This window comes from Leguminivora glycinivorella, chromosome 1 (assembly GCF_023078275.1).
Source record: "Leguminivora glycinivorella isolate SPB_JAAS2020 chromosome 1, LegGlyc_1.1, whole genome shotgun sequence".
Classification (NCBI taxonomy): domain Eukaryota; kingdom Metazoa; phylum Arthropoda; class Insecta; order Lepidoptera; family Tortricidae; genus Leguminivora; species Leguminivora glycinivorella.
Genome location: NC_062971.1, coordinates 2637755 through 2655151, shown reverse-complemented (window position 1 = coordinate 2655151; position 17397 = coordinate 2637755). Strand labels below are relative to the sequence as shown.

The 17397-nt window shown below is 42.3% G+C and overlaps 2 protein-coding genes across 2 annotated transcripts in view; both read right to left on the bottom strand.

Moving 5' to 3' along the window:
* The window catches only part of LOC125229156 (hemicentin-2-like), a 308679-nt gene that overhangs the window by 105845 nt on the left and 185437 nt on the right, over positions 1-17397 (bottom strand). The window contains exon 3 of the mRNA XM_048133942.1: positions 11620-11767. Coding sequence (XP_047989899.1) covers positions 11620-11767 — 148 coding nt within the window. The remainder of the gene's footprint in view (positions 1-11619; positions 11768-17397) is intronic.
* LOC125229163 lies at positions 2969-4571 on the bottom strand. The gene is made up of 2 exons (XM_048133954.1): positions 3566-4571; positions 2969-3422 (listed from the first exon to the last, which is right to left on the bottom strand). Exons 1-2 carry the CDS (start codon positions 3991-3993, stop codon positions 3419-3421), a joined length of 432 nt encoding a protein of 143 aa, XP_047989911.1. The 5' UTR covers positions 3994-4571; the 3' UTR covers positions 2969-3418.

Here is a 17397-nt window from a genome sequence, read left to right as displayed (position 1 = left end):
CACACCATACCATATAATAACTACTAGCTTTTACCCGCGGCTTCGCCCGCGTAATAAAAGTATTCTTATTGAAACGTTTACAAAAAATAAGATTTTCATTTGGATCCGTAGGTTTTTTTGTAGGTACATCTGTCCGCGATTATTTCGATTAAGGTAAAGCGGGGCAATTGTCGACTGGAGGGCCATTGTAGATGTAGATGTAGATGTAGATGTAGTGTAGGGACGCCTGGCCGGATACAGGCGGGCTGTCGATCGCTGGTGCGTTCATTCAGCCCAATTCCCTGGAGTTGGAGCTGCAGGTTACTGTCCCGGCTGCCCTCCCACACTTCTCTCCTCAAATCTTCTTGTTTTCCTGCAGAACAGAAGGACATCTTTAAGTTTGACATCCTTGAGTTCATCTTCTCCCAAATTATCTCTACCGAATGTTTCATGTCGCGGTGCCGCATACATGATACATTCTGCTAGTAGGTGCAAGCTAGTCTCCTCCTTACCACAATGTGGACAGGATTCGTCACTACTAATACCTAATTACCTATTATCTTCATATGTCTGTTAAGAGTGTTGTGTCCCGTTATGATACCGGTCAACATTCTTAGACTGTTCTTACCTAGTTTCAGAAGATACTTAGTTCTCCTTTGGTCTCTGCCTTCTATCATCATCTTCGTTTGTCTACAACTGGTCTCTCTTTCCCAGGCTCTTTGTGCTTCCATCTCTTTTATCCTCTCAATGACTCCTTTCGTGACGTCAGCTGACATAGGCAGAGCCGGTTCCGGACCCAAGAATTCCGTCTCCGCCCCCGCCCTTGCCAACTCGTCCGCTTTCTCATTTCCTGTGACTCCCTGGTGTCCCGGTACCCACGCAACCGTTACACTTCTATGCTTGCCTATCGAGTTGAGCTCTTCCCTGCATTCTCTCACCAGGGACGAGGTCACCGATATTCTCTTCAGAGCCTTTAGCGCCGCTTGACTGTCGGTGTATATTACCACGGCTCCATCTTGTTTGTCGCTTTCTTTTAATATACGTGCACAGCGCGCTATGGCACATACCTCTGCTTGGAACACGCTAGTGTATCTCCCTAGTGGTATCGACACCTTTTCTCCTAGTTTCGGGATTACTATTCCCGCCCCTGCTAGCTTTGTAGAGCTTCTCCTAGAGCCATCTGTGAAGCATATAGTCGTTGGGTGCACGACCTCTACCTTCCAGTTGTCTCTTTCTCCTATATGTACCCTATACTTCTTATCGAAAATCTCCTCCCTCTTTATGAGGTCATTATTGACCATCAGCATTTCTAGTTTTGATAGTGCCTCTCTTTGTATCAGTGCGTGTCTCTTGTCCACACAACTTCCTCTCCATTCCTTGCATGCTTTCATTCTGTACCACTGTTCCATGGCTCTCTTCTCTGCCTCAATCCAGAGGGGCTTTAAGCCTATCAGCACCTCCATAGCATGTGTCGGGGTGGTTCTCATTGCCCCCGTCATCATGAGGCAAGCTAATCTTTGTACTTTTGTCAGATTCTTCCGATATTCTCCAATATGGGTCCTGTGCCACCAGATCACCGCCCCATATAGTACCCTGGGTAGGATAATGGCTTTATAAATCCAGTGGATCATACTCGGCTTCAGTCCCCAGTTCTTCCCTACTGCCCTTTTACATTGGTACAGCGTTCTTATGGCCTTAGCCGTCTGCTCTCTGATATGAGTCCTGTATCTAAGCGAACTGTCAAGAGTAATGCCCAGATATTTGAACTCGTCTACCATTTCTAGTTCTACACCCTCTATTTTTATGGGTTCCAGCTCTTTTTTCCTCTTGTTAGTGAATAACACCAGCTTAGTTTTTGACGGATTGAGATCCAGTCCTCTCCCTCTGCACCATCCCAGTACCTGTCTGAGACCTCTTACCATTATGTTCCTCATGACGCTGAGGACCATGCCTCTCACCAGTAGTACTCCGTCATCAGAGTAGGCCTGCATGTACAGGCCTCCCCTGTTGAGTTCTCTTACCATAGAGTCCAGAAGTAGGCACCACATCAAGGGTGACAAGCAGCCTCCCTGCGGGAACCCCTCCTGGGACTAATCGTCTTTGTTATACCTCCCAACTCCGCCGTTATAGACCTGCACCTTAGCATACTGCCTATCCACTGCGCTAATGTCGGTCGGATGCCTTCTCTCACCAGACTCTCCTCCACGGCCTGGAAGGTAGCCCTGTCAAAGGCCCCCTCCACGTCGAAGAAGCAGCCTAGAGCGTACTGTTTTGATTCTAAGGCCCTTTCCACCCTCACAGCTAGGTTGTGAAGAGCCGTCTCCGTTGACTTCCCAGCCATATATGCATGCTGATTCCCGTGAAGCGGGTCACCACTGCCGTTGACCTTCTCTCTTATATGCTTGTCTATCACCTTCTCTAGGGTTTTTAGGACAAAAGACGATAGACTTATGCTTCTAAATGATTTTACCTCTTGGTATGATTTCTTGCCTGGTTTAGGTAGGAAAACCGCCCTTACCTCTCTCCACACCTTTGGTATGTGTCTGAGAGCGATACTTGCCCTGTACAGTTCCAGTAGGTCATCTTTTATATGCTCATACCCTTTCTGCAGTAGTACCGGTAGGACCCCGTCCGGGCCCGCAGACTTGAAGGGTGCAAAGGAGAAGAGCGCCCACTCCATCCTGCTCTCCCCCACCACTTCCGCCGCTCCTCCCCAGTCGGCCTCCCCCGGCTTACCTGCTCATCTATCTCTGTCACCTCCTCACAGCCCGGAAAATGTGTGCTCAGCATTGTACTCAGTACCCTCTCCGGCTCTGTGATTAGGTTACCGTCTACTCTTAGGCTCCCCAGTTGGCACGCCCGGTCACCAGCTAATAGCTTTACCACCCTCGCACCTTCTGAGTAACTGTCAATGTCTTCCGTAAATCTTCTCCAGCCCTCCTGTCTAGCTCTCTCTCTTAGTCTGGTGTACTTATTTCTGACCTCTCTATACTCGTCCCAACTATGAGTGTCGCCTTTCTTTACCGCCACCCTCATAGCCTTGCGAACCTTCTTCCTTACCTTCTGTAATTCTCTGCTCCACCATGGCTGTCCTTTACCTGCCTGTACGAGTTTCTCTGGACATGCCTTGTGGTATGCTGCTGTTACTAACTCCTTCAGCCTGAGTGCTCCTTTGTCCAGGTCGTCTATACTTTCGTACCTACCACCCGAGACGGAAGTCCTCTTTAGCTCCTCTCCGAACTTCGTCCAGTCTGTTTTGCGTGGATTTCTTACCTTCATCTTTTCTACCCGACAATCAATGCTGTAGAGTATCCTTCGGTGGTCAGACATGCTGTCCTCCTCGTCCACCCTCCAACATTTTACCTTGCCTGATATCTCTCTCGATGCTACAGTGATGTCCAGCACTTCTCTCCTCGCCCTTGTTATAAACGTCGGTGTATCACCTGTGTTTACAATTTCCAGGTCATTGCTTATTATGAATTCTAATAGAGCTTCCCCCCTTTCGTTGGTGTCGGTGCTACCCCACACCTCATGATGTGAGTTAGCATCGCAACCAACTATCAGGGGTATATTCCTACCTCTATACCTCAGAACCGTCTCTTCCAATTCCTTTGTAGGTGTCTCTACGTCGCCCGGCTGATAGCAGGACGCCAGCGCCACCTTGCATCTCTTCCCTTCGTCATTGATGAAGTAGGTCTCCACCACGACAAGGTCTCTGCAACACATGGTCATGAAACATCCCATATTTCTCACATTATTACTCACATATATGCATGCTCTAGGAGGTAGCTCACCATTTCCCTCATAGTACAGAGCTCCCCCCAGATGTCCCAGGCCTGCCACCCGGTTCCTCCATGCATAAGGTTCTTGCAGCAGTGCTATTTCAACTTTGGCCCTCCTAACATATTGTCCTAGCTCAGACATTGCGTCCTTGCAGTGTTGGAGGTTTACTTGGCATATGTTTGTGTGTGTGTTTGTGTGTAGGTGCTTGTGTAGTGTTCTTTGTGTGTTCATAGTGATAGTTGTGTGTAGTGTTGTTGTCCCCGGACTGTTACTCGGAGAGCTCGCCCCCGTCGACGACGTCCATACCCTCCTTCTCCTCCGTATTGACGCCGCTCGGTGCCGTGCCCTCCTTTCTCAGTTCGGGTTCTTCATTGTTAGGTTCTGAGGGTTGTTGAGTGATGTTGGCCCTCAAAATCCTAACTCTCACACTGGTGGCGGAGAAGTCCATGACCTTCGTCTTCTCTTCGCCCCAGATCTCCTCTACTCCATCCGGGACCAAAAAGGTCAACCGGGTACCTAACTCTAGAGCATCCCTGCCCGCAGCCTTCCACTCCAGGAATTTGAGATCCCGGCGATCCGGATTCTGAGCGTAAAGGAATTCCTTTACATACTCCGTATCCGCATCACCCGGCACCCAAACTTGCACCCTAGTCTGCTCCAGCTTACGCACGATGATTCGGTGTCCGTCCAGCTCCCCGAAGTCCTGACCTAGCAGCCAGTCCCTAGACTCCGTCGACTTTGGTGTCACAAGGAAAAATCCTTCCGACACCAAACCCGACGCAGCGAACCTTGGTGCTACTACGCCTGGCTCCCCCGTACTACCTGCAGGACGACCACCTCTATCAACTGCGTAAGCTTCTTCCTGATGAGCTTCGCCAGAGCCTCATCCACCGGAGCCCCATCCTCACGACCGACAGCCACAGCCAGACCTCGGTTCGCCCTAGCGACGTTCCGTGGTCCATCTGCAGCCGCCCTGCCCTGATTCTGGCGCTTCGCCGGAGGACGCTCCGAACGACCCTCATCAGTACTCTGCCTCTTCATCTTGAGGCCGCGTTTGCTCGGGCCAGGTTTGGCGTCCCCCTTAAATTCCACCACCTGAACGCCACCCCTTTCCCCATCAATCGCAGCTTTTCTCCTCAGAACCTTAGCTTTCTTTTTCTGGGCCTTGGACTGATACTTATAGAACGGCCCGTTCTCCGCAGGTGTGGCCTCCCTTTCGGTTACCCCCCTCTTCGGTGAACGCAGCAGCTCCGCTTCTTCACTTAGCGACAGGCCTTCCAGTTGTAGGACATCCGGAGTACCCTGCCCAGTTCTTCTCTGTAGACTGCTCTGCTCCTCACCGGAACTCGGTAGCCCACTCTCTACAGCGATCGGGGGTCCGTCAGCAGACTTCCCGCCCTCACGCACTTCTACCCTTTCGGGTCTCTTCGCCGCTGACGCGGTGTTGGTTTTAGTTTTGTTATTGATATTTAAAAGATTCTCCATAATGCAAACTGTAAAAAGTGCTATTTCAGCGTGGTGAGATTAAAACTAGGGGTAGCTGCAGAGCTCCCATACAGACCCCAGCTAAATTTACTCCTACGACAGTGGCGCCACCCCCCTGCGCATAGTCGTTAACGACAGCGATTGTAACTGATCTATTTGCTGTACGGTCAGCCAAGAACCTTACACCGCTTTTTGGCTGACTGTACCTTACACATATTACTATTGTTTTAAAAGAAATTCTTGCAATGATTGTAGAATTGTTACACAGCGACCGTAGCGTAGTTGAGCGTAGGTAGTAGGTACGAATATGTATGTATTTTACCTATATAAATATTTATACTGGGGAAACTTCATACAACCCACATAGCCAGTATCTCGACGCTATGGTCGCTAGGGTAAAAAATACTTCCTTGCATTATCGCTTACAATTTTTTTCCATTTTGCTTATACTTATTGCAAACGTAAACACATAAAAGGCAAGCAAACAACGATCTTCTTACAGCACTTTGAATGTAATAGTTATTACGGATGCAGGATACTCGCCGATGCCTACTTAAATACTAATCCCTTCCCACTGAGCCACCTGCATTTTACACTGCCTATCTCTATCCTTGTCCCCGACCCCGTCCCCGTCCCGTCCCTACCCCCTACTCTCCCTATCCCTATCCCTATCCCTATCCCTATCCCTATCCCTATCCCTATCCCTATCCCTATCCCTATCCCTATCCCTATCCCTATCCCTATCCCTATCCCTATCCCTATCCCTATCCCTATCCCTATCCCTATCCCTATCCCTATCCCTATCCCTATCCCTATCCCTATCCCTATCCCTATCCCTATCCCTATCCCTATCCCTATCCCTATCCCTATCCCTATCCCTATCCCTATCCCTATCCCTATCCCTATCCCTATCCCTATCCCTATCCCTATCCCTATCCCTATCCCTATCCCTATCCCTATCCCTATCCCTATCCCTATCCCTATCCCTATCCCTATCCCTATCCCTATCCCTATCCCTATCCCTATCCCTATCCCTATCCCTATCCCTATCCCTATCCCTATCCCTATCCCTATCCCTATCCCTATCCCTATCCCTATCCCTATCCCTATCCCTATCCCTATCCCTATCCCTATCCCTATCCCTATCCCTATCCCTATCCCTATCCCTATCCCTATCCCTATCCCTATCCCTATCCCTATCCCTATCCCTGTCCCTGTCCCTGTCCCTGTCCCTGTCCCTGTCCCTGTCCCTGTCCCTGTCCCTGTACCTGTCCTTGCCCCTGTCAAATTATCATGCTAGGAGGTGAACTTTGAAAAATCCTTTCTTAGTGCTCCTCTAAGGAACTTCCGTGTCAATTTGAAATCTGTTGAACCAGAAGTAAAGATAAAAACTAAACCTATACTTATGGCTATTTTAGATATTTTAATCCCGTTTCACAACAACAGGGGGAAAATTTCTTTTCCACCTCATTAGATTTTAAAATCGTTGTATTTATCGTGATCAGCGACCCGATAAACCATAAAAACGATACCCATATTGTGTTTTTGACTTTACCCCTTTGCACCCCTTTAGGAGTAAAATTTTCAAAAAAAACCTGAAACATGTATTTAGTCATATGTCTTTAGGAATCCTCTTGTGAAGTTTCGAATAAAACAGTGAAACTAACATTGTTTCCCCATACAAACTTTGAACCCCCATTTGACCCCCTTAGGAGGCGAATTTTGAAAAATCCTTTCTTAGAAGTCATCTACACTATATATAAGGAACCTATGTGCCAAATTTGAAATCTCTAGGACCAGCGGTTTCGGCTGTGTGTTGATATGTCAGTTAGTCAGTCAGTTTCTTCTTTTATATATTTTTTGATATTTAAACCCCATGGCACTATAACAGGGGAGAAGGTATTTCACTTCCACCTCGTTAGATTTTAAAAGCGTTGTATTTATCGTGATCAGCGACCCGATTAATCATAATAACGATACCCATATTGTTTTTTTGACTCACCCCCTTTTCACCCATTTAGGGGTTAAATTTTCAAAAAACCTGAAACACGTCTTTAGTCATATGTTTTTAGGATCCCTCCTGTTAAGTTTCGAATAAAACAGTGAAACTAACATTGTTTCCCCATACAAACTTTGAACCCCCATTTGACCCCCTTAGAAGGCGAATTTTGAAAAATTCTTTCTTAGTGCTCATCTACACTATATAAAGAACCTACGTGCCAAATTTGACATCTCTAGGACCAGCGGTTTCGGCTGTGCGTTGATATGTCAGTCAGTCAGTCAATATCTTCTTTTATATATTTTTTTGATATTTAAACCCCATTGCACCAAAACAGGGGAGAAGGTATTTCACTTCCGCCTCGTTAGATTTTAAAAACGTTGTATTTATCGTGATCAGCGACCCGATAAACCATAAAAACGATACCCATATTGATTTTTTGACTTTATCACCCCCTTTTCACCCTTTTAGGGGTTAAATTTTCAAAAAACCTGAAACACGTATTCAGTCATATGTCTTAAGGAATCTTCCTGTGAAGTTTCGAATAAAATAGTCAAACTAATCTTGTTTCCCCATACAAACTTTGAACCCCCATTTGACCCCCTTAGGAGGTGAATTTTGGAAAATCCTTTCTTAGTGCTCCTCTACACTGTATAAGGAACCTACGTGCCAAATTTGAAATCTCTAGGACCAGCGGTTTCGGCTGTGCGTTGATATGTCAGTCAGTCAGTCAGTCAGTCAGTCAGTCAGTCAGTCAGTCAGTCAGCTTCTTCTTTTATATATTTAGATGTACCTAAATCAATTGTGACGTGTAATATGTAGCAATAAAAAATAAGCGCGTTACAAAACACGGAGAAACTAAAAAGCCAAAAATAATAAACCTTTCAATTCAGATTTCTTATCGTATTGCAATAAGCTAAACATCCAAATTATAAACAAATCAATTATTTTTGTAGTCGGTACCAGACCTGTTCGTCGCCTTGCTATTGCCTGTTTGCCCCACCCAACCATACACAGGCTGGTACCGACTCCAAAAATAATTGATTTGTTTATAATTTGGATGTTTAGCTTATTGCAATACGATAAGAAATCTGAATTGAAAGGTTTATTATTTTTGGCTTTTTAGTTTCTCCGTGTTTTGTAACGCGCTTATTTTTGAAGGCGGTTTTATTTTTTGTTAAAAAGTTTATTTATTTGTTGATTTTTAGTGGTTCCTAGTGATATTATATGTATCAGTCCGAATACATGTACAGTAGTGAAAGAATTATCCTTAAACTCCTAACCATTGAGGAGTTGACCTTCCATCATCAGCTCAGCCACATAAAATTATTACCATCAGACGTAAATACTGGTGTACCTTTGAAAAATAGACTAAAACATTACATGTGCCTATAACATTTGAAGAGTTCCCTCGATTTCTCCAGGATCCCATCATCAGACCCTGACTTGGTGCCAATGGGACCATCTCGGGGTTATACCGGTTCGATCAAAAAAAAAATTTTGAAAATCGGTCCACGATTCTCGGAGATATCGAATAACATACATACAAAAAAAAAAAAAAAAAAAAAAAAAAAAAAAAAAAAAAAAAAAAAAAAAAAAAACATTCAGTCGAATTGAGAACCTCCTCCTTTTTTGAAGTCGGTTAATTATAAATAAATGAGTATGAGTATGAGTATCGGATCGGATAATGTGAAAACGGACTTAGGGTTTCCCCAAACCTCGTCATCATCATCCTTGCGTTATCCCGGCATTTGCCACGGCTCATGGGAGCCTGGGGTCCGCTTAGACAACTAATCCCAAGATTTGGCGTAGGCACTAATTTTTACGAAAGCGACTAGGTATATTAAAGTTGAGTAAGGTCGTCTTGTTTGAGATCAAAGACCTATATAACTTCGTATAGACAGATAAAGTCTAAGAAAAAAACGTACCCCAAAACCATATAGAAAAAGGTACGGTGAGCTATGTAGATGGCGATACACCTTTGGGGAACGCTCGGCTAGATGGCGCTAATATTTATATTTGTCATTTTAAAACATAGCAAGCTAAGAATATGGGCCAAATTGTCAAAACTGAGGTTCAAAAGTAAAGTTTTAAGCCTGTGTCGAAAGATGGCAGTCTATGCACTGTGATTACACATTTTACTTTGACAGTAACTCTCTTTAATACTCTATACTCTATGTTTGAGATGTCTAGCTTGGTAAGCTATGACAACACTTGCCCGAGGTTATGTATGCCTGTCCTGACTGGCGACGCGTAAGTGTGTCTGTGATCCCTTTTTGATCGGCCACCATGAAGGGTCGAGACACAAATTCGGGACTGTGCAATTTATACCGTGAAAATTAAGGTCTTTGTGACATTACACCTGTATTTTACTGTAATTAGCTTAGGTAATAACACAATAAATTTGATTATTTGTAAGCAATAAGCTAAGTATTGTAATATGCAGATTTGAAATTTTATCTAAACTAAACTTAATATTTGCCAAATTTTTCGTGCCCTTTGTGAGGCTCAAACGAATAGCGTGAGTGAAGAGTTGACTAGCTTGGTATTTATTTATTTAAACTTTATTGCAAAATTGGAAAAAAAAAGTACAAATGGCGGACTTAATGCCTGGTAAGCAATGGCAACGCTTGTCCGAGGTTACGTATGCCTGTCCTGACTGGCGACGCATAAGTCTAATGTGTCTGTGATCCCTTTGAGCGGCCACCATGAAGGGCGAGCCGCAAATTCGGGACTGTGGGTTTTTGATAGCGTGAATATTACGGTGGTTGTTACACCTGGATATTTTCAATTAAAGATACCTACTTTCTTTAATGAAATGTTCACCCAAGGCAGACATTTTCCACTTTTAAATTTATTCTAAGCCTAGTCACAGAATATGTAATAGTACAAGTACAGAAGGCCCACTTCTTTGATGTTCACGAAATGCCGCCTTTTTAAATGCCTACAAAATGATTACAAAGAAACGAACCGCACGTGCGCAGCGTCGGACGCTAGGGTTGCCTATGGACTAAAAAAAATTAATAGTCAGATAAAATTTTATATTCAAATCTCTAGGTGTATACTATATTTATATATTTTTGTTTAAGTTCCAACGTCACAAGCCTTATTGAACGTTTTCGTGGGGCATAAATGACTAAAATGACATAATCAATAGTAGATCTGTGTAAGATTGTCCTAGTTTATTTATGATGTTTATTTAACTAAGCATTGTTAGCCATTCCACACGCGGATATCGCATATAAACCTTTAAAAAAACTCGCGACGTATAGTAACAATAGAAAGTGCGGACGTGCGTTCTGCGAGAACGCGAGCCACCCCTGATTAGGCCGCGAACTCGCGGCCGCCCGCATGTACTTGTAGCGCGGTGATGGAATCGCGGAGTGAGCCGCCCCTGGCCTAGTGGCATCGATTGCAGACGTTTTTGCTAATCAGAAGTTAAAAACGTTATCTATAGTGTATAAGCAATGGCTTGAAAATTGTACCATTATATATGGTCTTAATGTTGAGCGTAGTCACTATTAAAATTATACCTAACTAGCTTTTTCGCTCCGCTCGCGTTAAAATCGAAAATTGCAGAATGGGGAAGTGGGGGTTATAAAGAGACAAAAAGTAGCCTATGTCACTCTCCATCCCTTCAACTATCTCCACTTAAAAAATCACGTCAATTTGTCACTCCGTTTTGCCGTGAAAGACGGACAAAGAAACAGACACACACTTTCCCATTTATAATATTAGTGTGGAGTCGGCGGTATAATTAGATAAAACAAGATACTTATCTACTCGTAAAATATTTGATTGGTACAATCCGATACCCGATGAACCGAGAAGTTTAAACTGTTGAAGCACAAACGAGCGACGACATTGCGATGTCAAGATTCATTAGGTATCGTTCCACAAATCTAGAACGACGCTCACGCTTAAAGATAATTGAAGTGTTTGAAAGAGAAGATAACCCTCATTTGAATATCTCACGAAAGTCATTGAGACTCGTAAGTGCGTCTAGCGGACATCTCGAATAGATAGATAGATGCTGAGGTTAGTATCATCTACTAACCTATGTGTATATGTTATGAGTAACTTACCTTATAAGTAATATAATTATGGTTTATCTGAAATGAAAATCGTTGACGCTACACGCCGATTGAAACGCAGTCTGGCTCTGTCGCACCAATACGGAAGATAAATAGCTACGATAACGATAATTATTGTCATAAGGGTTTGTACATATGGCTACGTACACTACAGATGCTTCCCTCTAGAATACTGGAACCGCAGCACGAAAGTATCCAGCGCTTGTCATTCGCGTAGATACGTACTTACATTAGAAAGAGGAATGGATAGAATTTAGAGTCAAGGTTCTTGACACTAACCTGTATAGCGGTTTGCCTCCCGAATGCCGAAACCACAGCACCATATACACCCGGTCCTCGTTGGTGTCCGGTTCGATGTCGCACGGCAAAGACGCGCTGCGCCCCACCACCGCCTCAACCTCCATTGTGGACACTGGAACAAAGTCGACTGTATTTTAATTAGCTTGCCACTTTGTCAACAACTATAAGCATAAATTTTTAACTTCTGATTAGCAGAAACGTCTGCAATCGATGCCACTTTTAAATTTATTCTAAGCCTAACTATAAGCATATAACAGATACAGAAACAGGGAAAGTTGCAAGGTTTATATGGGCCATTTTTTTTCAAAGTTGTCCACCCCACCTTGTTTGTAACATGGGTATTTTTACGCGATTCATACTCAGAATCGAGAGGTCTTTCGATCCTGATAGGAGAAAAAAAATGTCCCAAGATTTCCATACATTTTTCAAACCTTTCATGGTAACGGAATGGGAAAAAACCTTGGGATACTTTTTTTCTCCTATTAAGATTGAAAGAGCTCGCGATTCTGAGTGGAAAACACATAAAAATTTTCAAATACAAAAAACCGGCCAAGAGCGTGTCGGGCCACGCTCAGTGTAGGGTTCCGTAGTTTTCCGTATTTTTCTCAAAAACTACTTAACCTATCAAGTTCAAAACAATTTTCCTAGAAAGTTTTTATAAAGTTCTACTTTTGTGATTTTTTTCATATTTTTTAAACATATGGTTCAAAAGTTAGAGGGGGGGGACGCACTTTTTTTTCCTTTAGGAGCGATTATTTCCGAAAATATTAATATTATCAAAAAACGGTCTTAGTAAACCCTTATTAATTTTTTAATACCTATCCAACAATATATCACACGTTGGGGTTGGAATGAAAAAAAAAATCAGCCCCCACTTTACATGTAGGGGGGTACCCTAATAAAACATTTTTTTTTTCATTTTTTATTTTTGCACTTTGTTGGCGTGATTGATATACATATTGGTACAAAGTTTCAGCTTTCTAGTGCTTACGGTTACTGAGATTATCCGCGGACGGACGGACGGACGGACGGACGGACGGACGGACGGACGGACAGACAGACATGGCGAAACTATAAGGGTTCCTAGTTGACTACGGAACCCTAAAAAAGTGGGGGACAACTTTTAAAAAAAATGGCCCATATGGGAAAATATTGTCAGTGTCCGATATCACCACAGTGACACAACTTGACACTGACAATTATGTGCCTGTTTCTGGGCTGATAAATAGCATTGTTACTCGGCGTAAATATTTTCTTGTTGAACAGGCAATGAATTGCGAAGTGTCACTGTCAATTGTCACGGTGGTGAAAACAGCCACGGGAGACGATCAAAAGTTAGCATGGCTGATTCAAATTTTAATATAAATCAAAGATAGTTTTTAGATATGAAACTGTTTCGTCACATAACGTTATACCACATCATATGCACACAAAAAAAATACTTCGGTAGTCTCATTTTCAAAGGAAAACGTTCATTTTGCAATGAATTTAAGAAAGTATATTGATAATCTACGAGTAAACGTATGTTTGTAAAATTTCCCGTAGCGTGATATCAAATCGAAACCCTATACCAAATTATGCTTATCGAAATGTTTTAAATTACATTACCTTTTCAAATTAAATTAACACTAGGCGTACTAATGTATATGAAAGTACTCTTGCATCGTGTCAATTAACTGTCAGAAGATCAGAATATCATTACCAACTATAATGATCATATTCAAAGCCTCCAATTCAAGAAACGGAATTAAGTGTATTCTCAAAATGAACTAGTTCATTCAGTAAGCTCACAACACGAACACTTACAGAATTCAGGGGGGTTATCATGAAGTACTAAAACCGTTCAGTTTAGTTCGAGAGAAAGGGACATAGCCATACCAGATATATAGTTCCGTCGCCCTCTCTCAACCTGAAGTTTAGTACTTACTTCATAGTTACCACCCAGTCTTTAAAGACCTCTAGTTAGTTAGTTAGTTTAGTTTTATTGGGCATTTTCCGCAAGTCGACATCCATTGTGCCTATTTTGCGTGAAATAGACGGGGTAGCACTACTCCAACCACCCTAGCTCCTCTACGAATCCTAGCAGTGTTTTCAGGTTGCTAAATACCTCTTTCAGTGTGTTTGGCGTACCTAGATACTTGTTCCTATATACTTCTACCTGTTTACACTCTAGAAGAAAGTGTTTGGTGGTTTCTTCTGCTTCCATGCACGCTCTGCACATGGGGCTATCGGTTATACCTATGTTATTGAGGTGTTTGTTCAGTGTGTTGTGTCCTGTCATTAATCCTACTAGTTTGCGCAGTTGCTGTCTGGGTGTTCTGAGTAGGATTTTTGTGAGCTTTGTATTAGGTTCAGCAAGAATTTCTTTAGTTTGTCTACATGTGTCTAACTCTACCCAGTATTTGTTGTGTAGCTGTTTGTAGTGTTGACTAAGTTGGTTTTTCCTATATGATACTGGTAGGGGTATGATGGGTTCGGGGCCATATGCCGGTGTGGCTGATCCTTCTCGGGCCAGTTCATCCGCTGCATCATTCCCTCTTGATCCACTGTGCCCCTTTATCCATTGTAGTGTTACTTTGTTGTCCTCTTCACACACTTCAGTGAGTCTTTGATGGCATTCTAGTATTAGTTTCGAGGTAAGTTTCGGGCTGTCTAGTGCCTGAAGCACTGATTTGCTGTCTGATAGTATCAGTATGTTTCCATGTTTTACCTGTCGTCTCTTTATGGCATTGCAAGCTTCTATTATTCCTACACATTCGGCTTGGAATACCGTGCTGTGCTCAGGAGGGGCTTGGATATGTGTATGTTTAAATCTTCTGAGAAGACTCCACACCCTGTTCCCTCTTTTGTTTTTGATCCGTCTGTAAATATTCTTAGATTTGTTTGGTGTAGTCCTTCTTTTGGATCTTCTGTTAGCAATGTCGTGTATTTTTTGCAGAAGATCGTGGTTTTTGGTATTTTGTCCACTGGCGCTTCTAGCATCGGCAGTTTTGAGATCATGTCGCCATATATTATTCTGTGCGTTGAGTTGAGTTTTGTCCATAGGGTTAGGTCTTTCAGTCGGAGGGCTGTGGCTGCAGCTTCCTTTTGTATGTATATGTGTAGGGGTAAAAATATAGAAACTTTTTTCAATTAATGAATAATATATGTGATGACATTGTCATGAGCAATCAATCTCTCAATTTTGTTAGCGATTTGGTTAAGCTTTGCTCGTATTTGCTGACTTATTTAAAATACTTTCACGGTAAGTTGTGAACATATTCTATAATTGTGTTGGTGCTAGAATGTGCGGGAAGATATTTAAGTAATTAAATGTCGATTTCGTTCATTGTTACTGTGATAAACAAGCGTGTCATTTATTAGGACTGAAAACCGTCGCAAGTCTAAAACTCGACACGGCTGGCATTTATTGGGACTGTTACGTTATTTTCCAAGTCCCAATGTTTGTCGAGCCGTTTTTTCAGGATATCACGATTAAAGTAGCCAAAACGAAACGTTTACAGTTTCATATTATCAGCATATTTTTCTGTAAGGACTGTAAGTCACATTAACTTTACTGAAAAAAACAAATTACATGCACATAGACAGTTTTTTGTATATCTTTTACGGTTTTATTGATATGTTTTCTCGTTAAATGTAGTGAAATCTGTATAATTTCTTTGAGTAGTGCTTGACATGTCATTTTTCACAAAACTTTGGGTATATTTTCAGAAATGCCGCCTGATAAAGGTCAGTGGAAGAGATATTCTCAAGAAGACTTAGAAAAGGCCATAGGAGCCGGCAAAGTATTGCAGAACCTGTGGAATACAATTTTTATTTTGGGGAATCCCTATTTTAGTTCATTACATAATTTATTTTGCTCAAAATGCGGAGCCGACTTATTCTATTTTATTACATAAATGTAACACGTAAAAAGTAAATGTTATCAACAGAATACGTTTTTTTTTTATTAAATTATTTAATTTTGTAGTAAATTTTAACCCAAAACAAGTGTTTTTTACTGTTTTTCCTGAATCATACTTAGATGTCATCTATTAGGACTGCCAGCAAAAGCACCTGTCAGTTATTCGGACAAGCGTATTGACTTACGTTTTATTTAATTTTGAGATTTTTTTATATTATCACTGTATGAAACTAATTGCATTTAACAAAGTTAAAGGTCACATCTCCCAAAAAAGATGGATATGTTTTGTATAGATGGGTAAATTATCGTAATATCACGAAACACATAAATATTTTCCCTTAACCTGTCGAGCAGTGGTACATCCACCTTAATAGTCCTAGCATTATTTCTAACGCTGCTGTCGGAGTAGTTCTCATACATCCCGTTGTTGCTACACATGCTAGTCGTTGTGTTTTATTTAGCTTGTCTATTGCCGTGGTTTGCTTGGTGCGGGGCCACCATACAACAGCACCATAGCTGATCATCGGCATTATTACCATTTTGTATAGCCACAGTATGATGTGGGGAGCAAGACCCCATTTCTTGCCCACCATCCTTCGGCATTGCCAGAAAGCCACTGTTGCTTTGCTTAGTTTTTGTTCTAGGTGTTTACTCCAGTTGAGTTTGTCGTCGAGGATTATGCCTAGATATTTCACCTCTTTTGAAAGTGTCAGTCGTGTGCCAAATAGTGTCGGCATTTCCTATATGCCCAATTTCCGTTTATGTGTAAAGAGAATTGTGTCGGTCTTCTTAGGGTTTACCGATAGGTCATTCTCCGTGCACCATTTCTCTACTATTTTCAGTGCTGTCTGTGTGAGATTGCACAGTGTACTGATTACCAGGCCGCTGATTAGTATGACTAAATCATCTGCATATCCTATGGTAATGAAGTGCTTTTCGTTCAGTTTTGTTATCAAATCATTTACCACCAAGTTCCAGAGTAGTGGCGACAGTACCCCTCCTTGGGGGCATGCCCTCATAACTAGTGCCTGGTGGTCTTGATTTTCGGATAGTTTTTTTATTCTTCTTTGTCTTAACATATTCATTATCCATCCAATTATGAGTGGATTTGTTCCGTGTCTTTGTAGTGCTTGTTGAATGCTGCTGAAATTGGTCTTATCAAAGGCTCCCTCTATATCAATGAAGGTTCCCAGGCAAGAATTCTTCATCATTAGCGCATTTTCTATGTTACTAACTACAGCGTGTAGCGCTGAATCTGTCGATTTACCTTGACTGTAGGCAATAAAGACCTCTAATTGGCCAGCTGTTTTTCAGGCAGGCTTTGGGCACGTTTGGCTCGTTAAAATGAAAAATAAAGTTCTTTCAATTGATTGGAGGGTTTGAGCCGCTATAATTGCAGTGAAATGTTATCTTTTTATGATGTTTTTTTATATAAATGAGCTTAATCTTGGCCACAGACTAGCCGAAGGCAAAAACGTGGCCTACGATGGAGTGAGCTCGCCCAGAAGATGCCTGTTCACTCTTGATTTGATTTTATTTATTGATTGGTAGTAATACTAGAAATGCATTTACATTAATTGATTTAAATGCCCCGTAGTTTTGTAAGAAGCCAAAACTGACTTAACTGAGACCGGTCTTAGTGCGTTTTCACATTATCCGATCCGATATCAAAAATAAAAAAATTTATTCAGCACAGACTTTTACATGTCAACAAGTACAATCGGATGTAGGACCAATATATCCTTTATATTGAAGCCGCCATCTTTGATTTTTACCTTTGAAATCCTTCTGACATCCGATATCGGATCGGATAATGTGAAAACGCACTAAGAACGGTCTCAGTTAAGTCAGTT

Bases quoted from the DNA above. Each gene is read 5' to 3' on its own strand.
- LOC125229163 (XM_048133954.1), bottom strand. From the start codon at position 3,993: ATGAACACACAAAGAACACTACACAAGCACCTACACACAAACACACAC.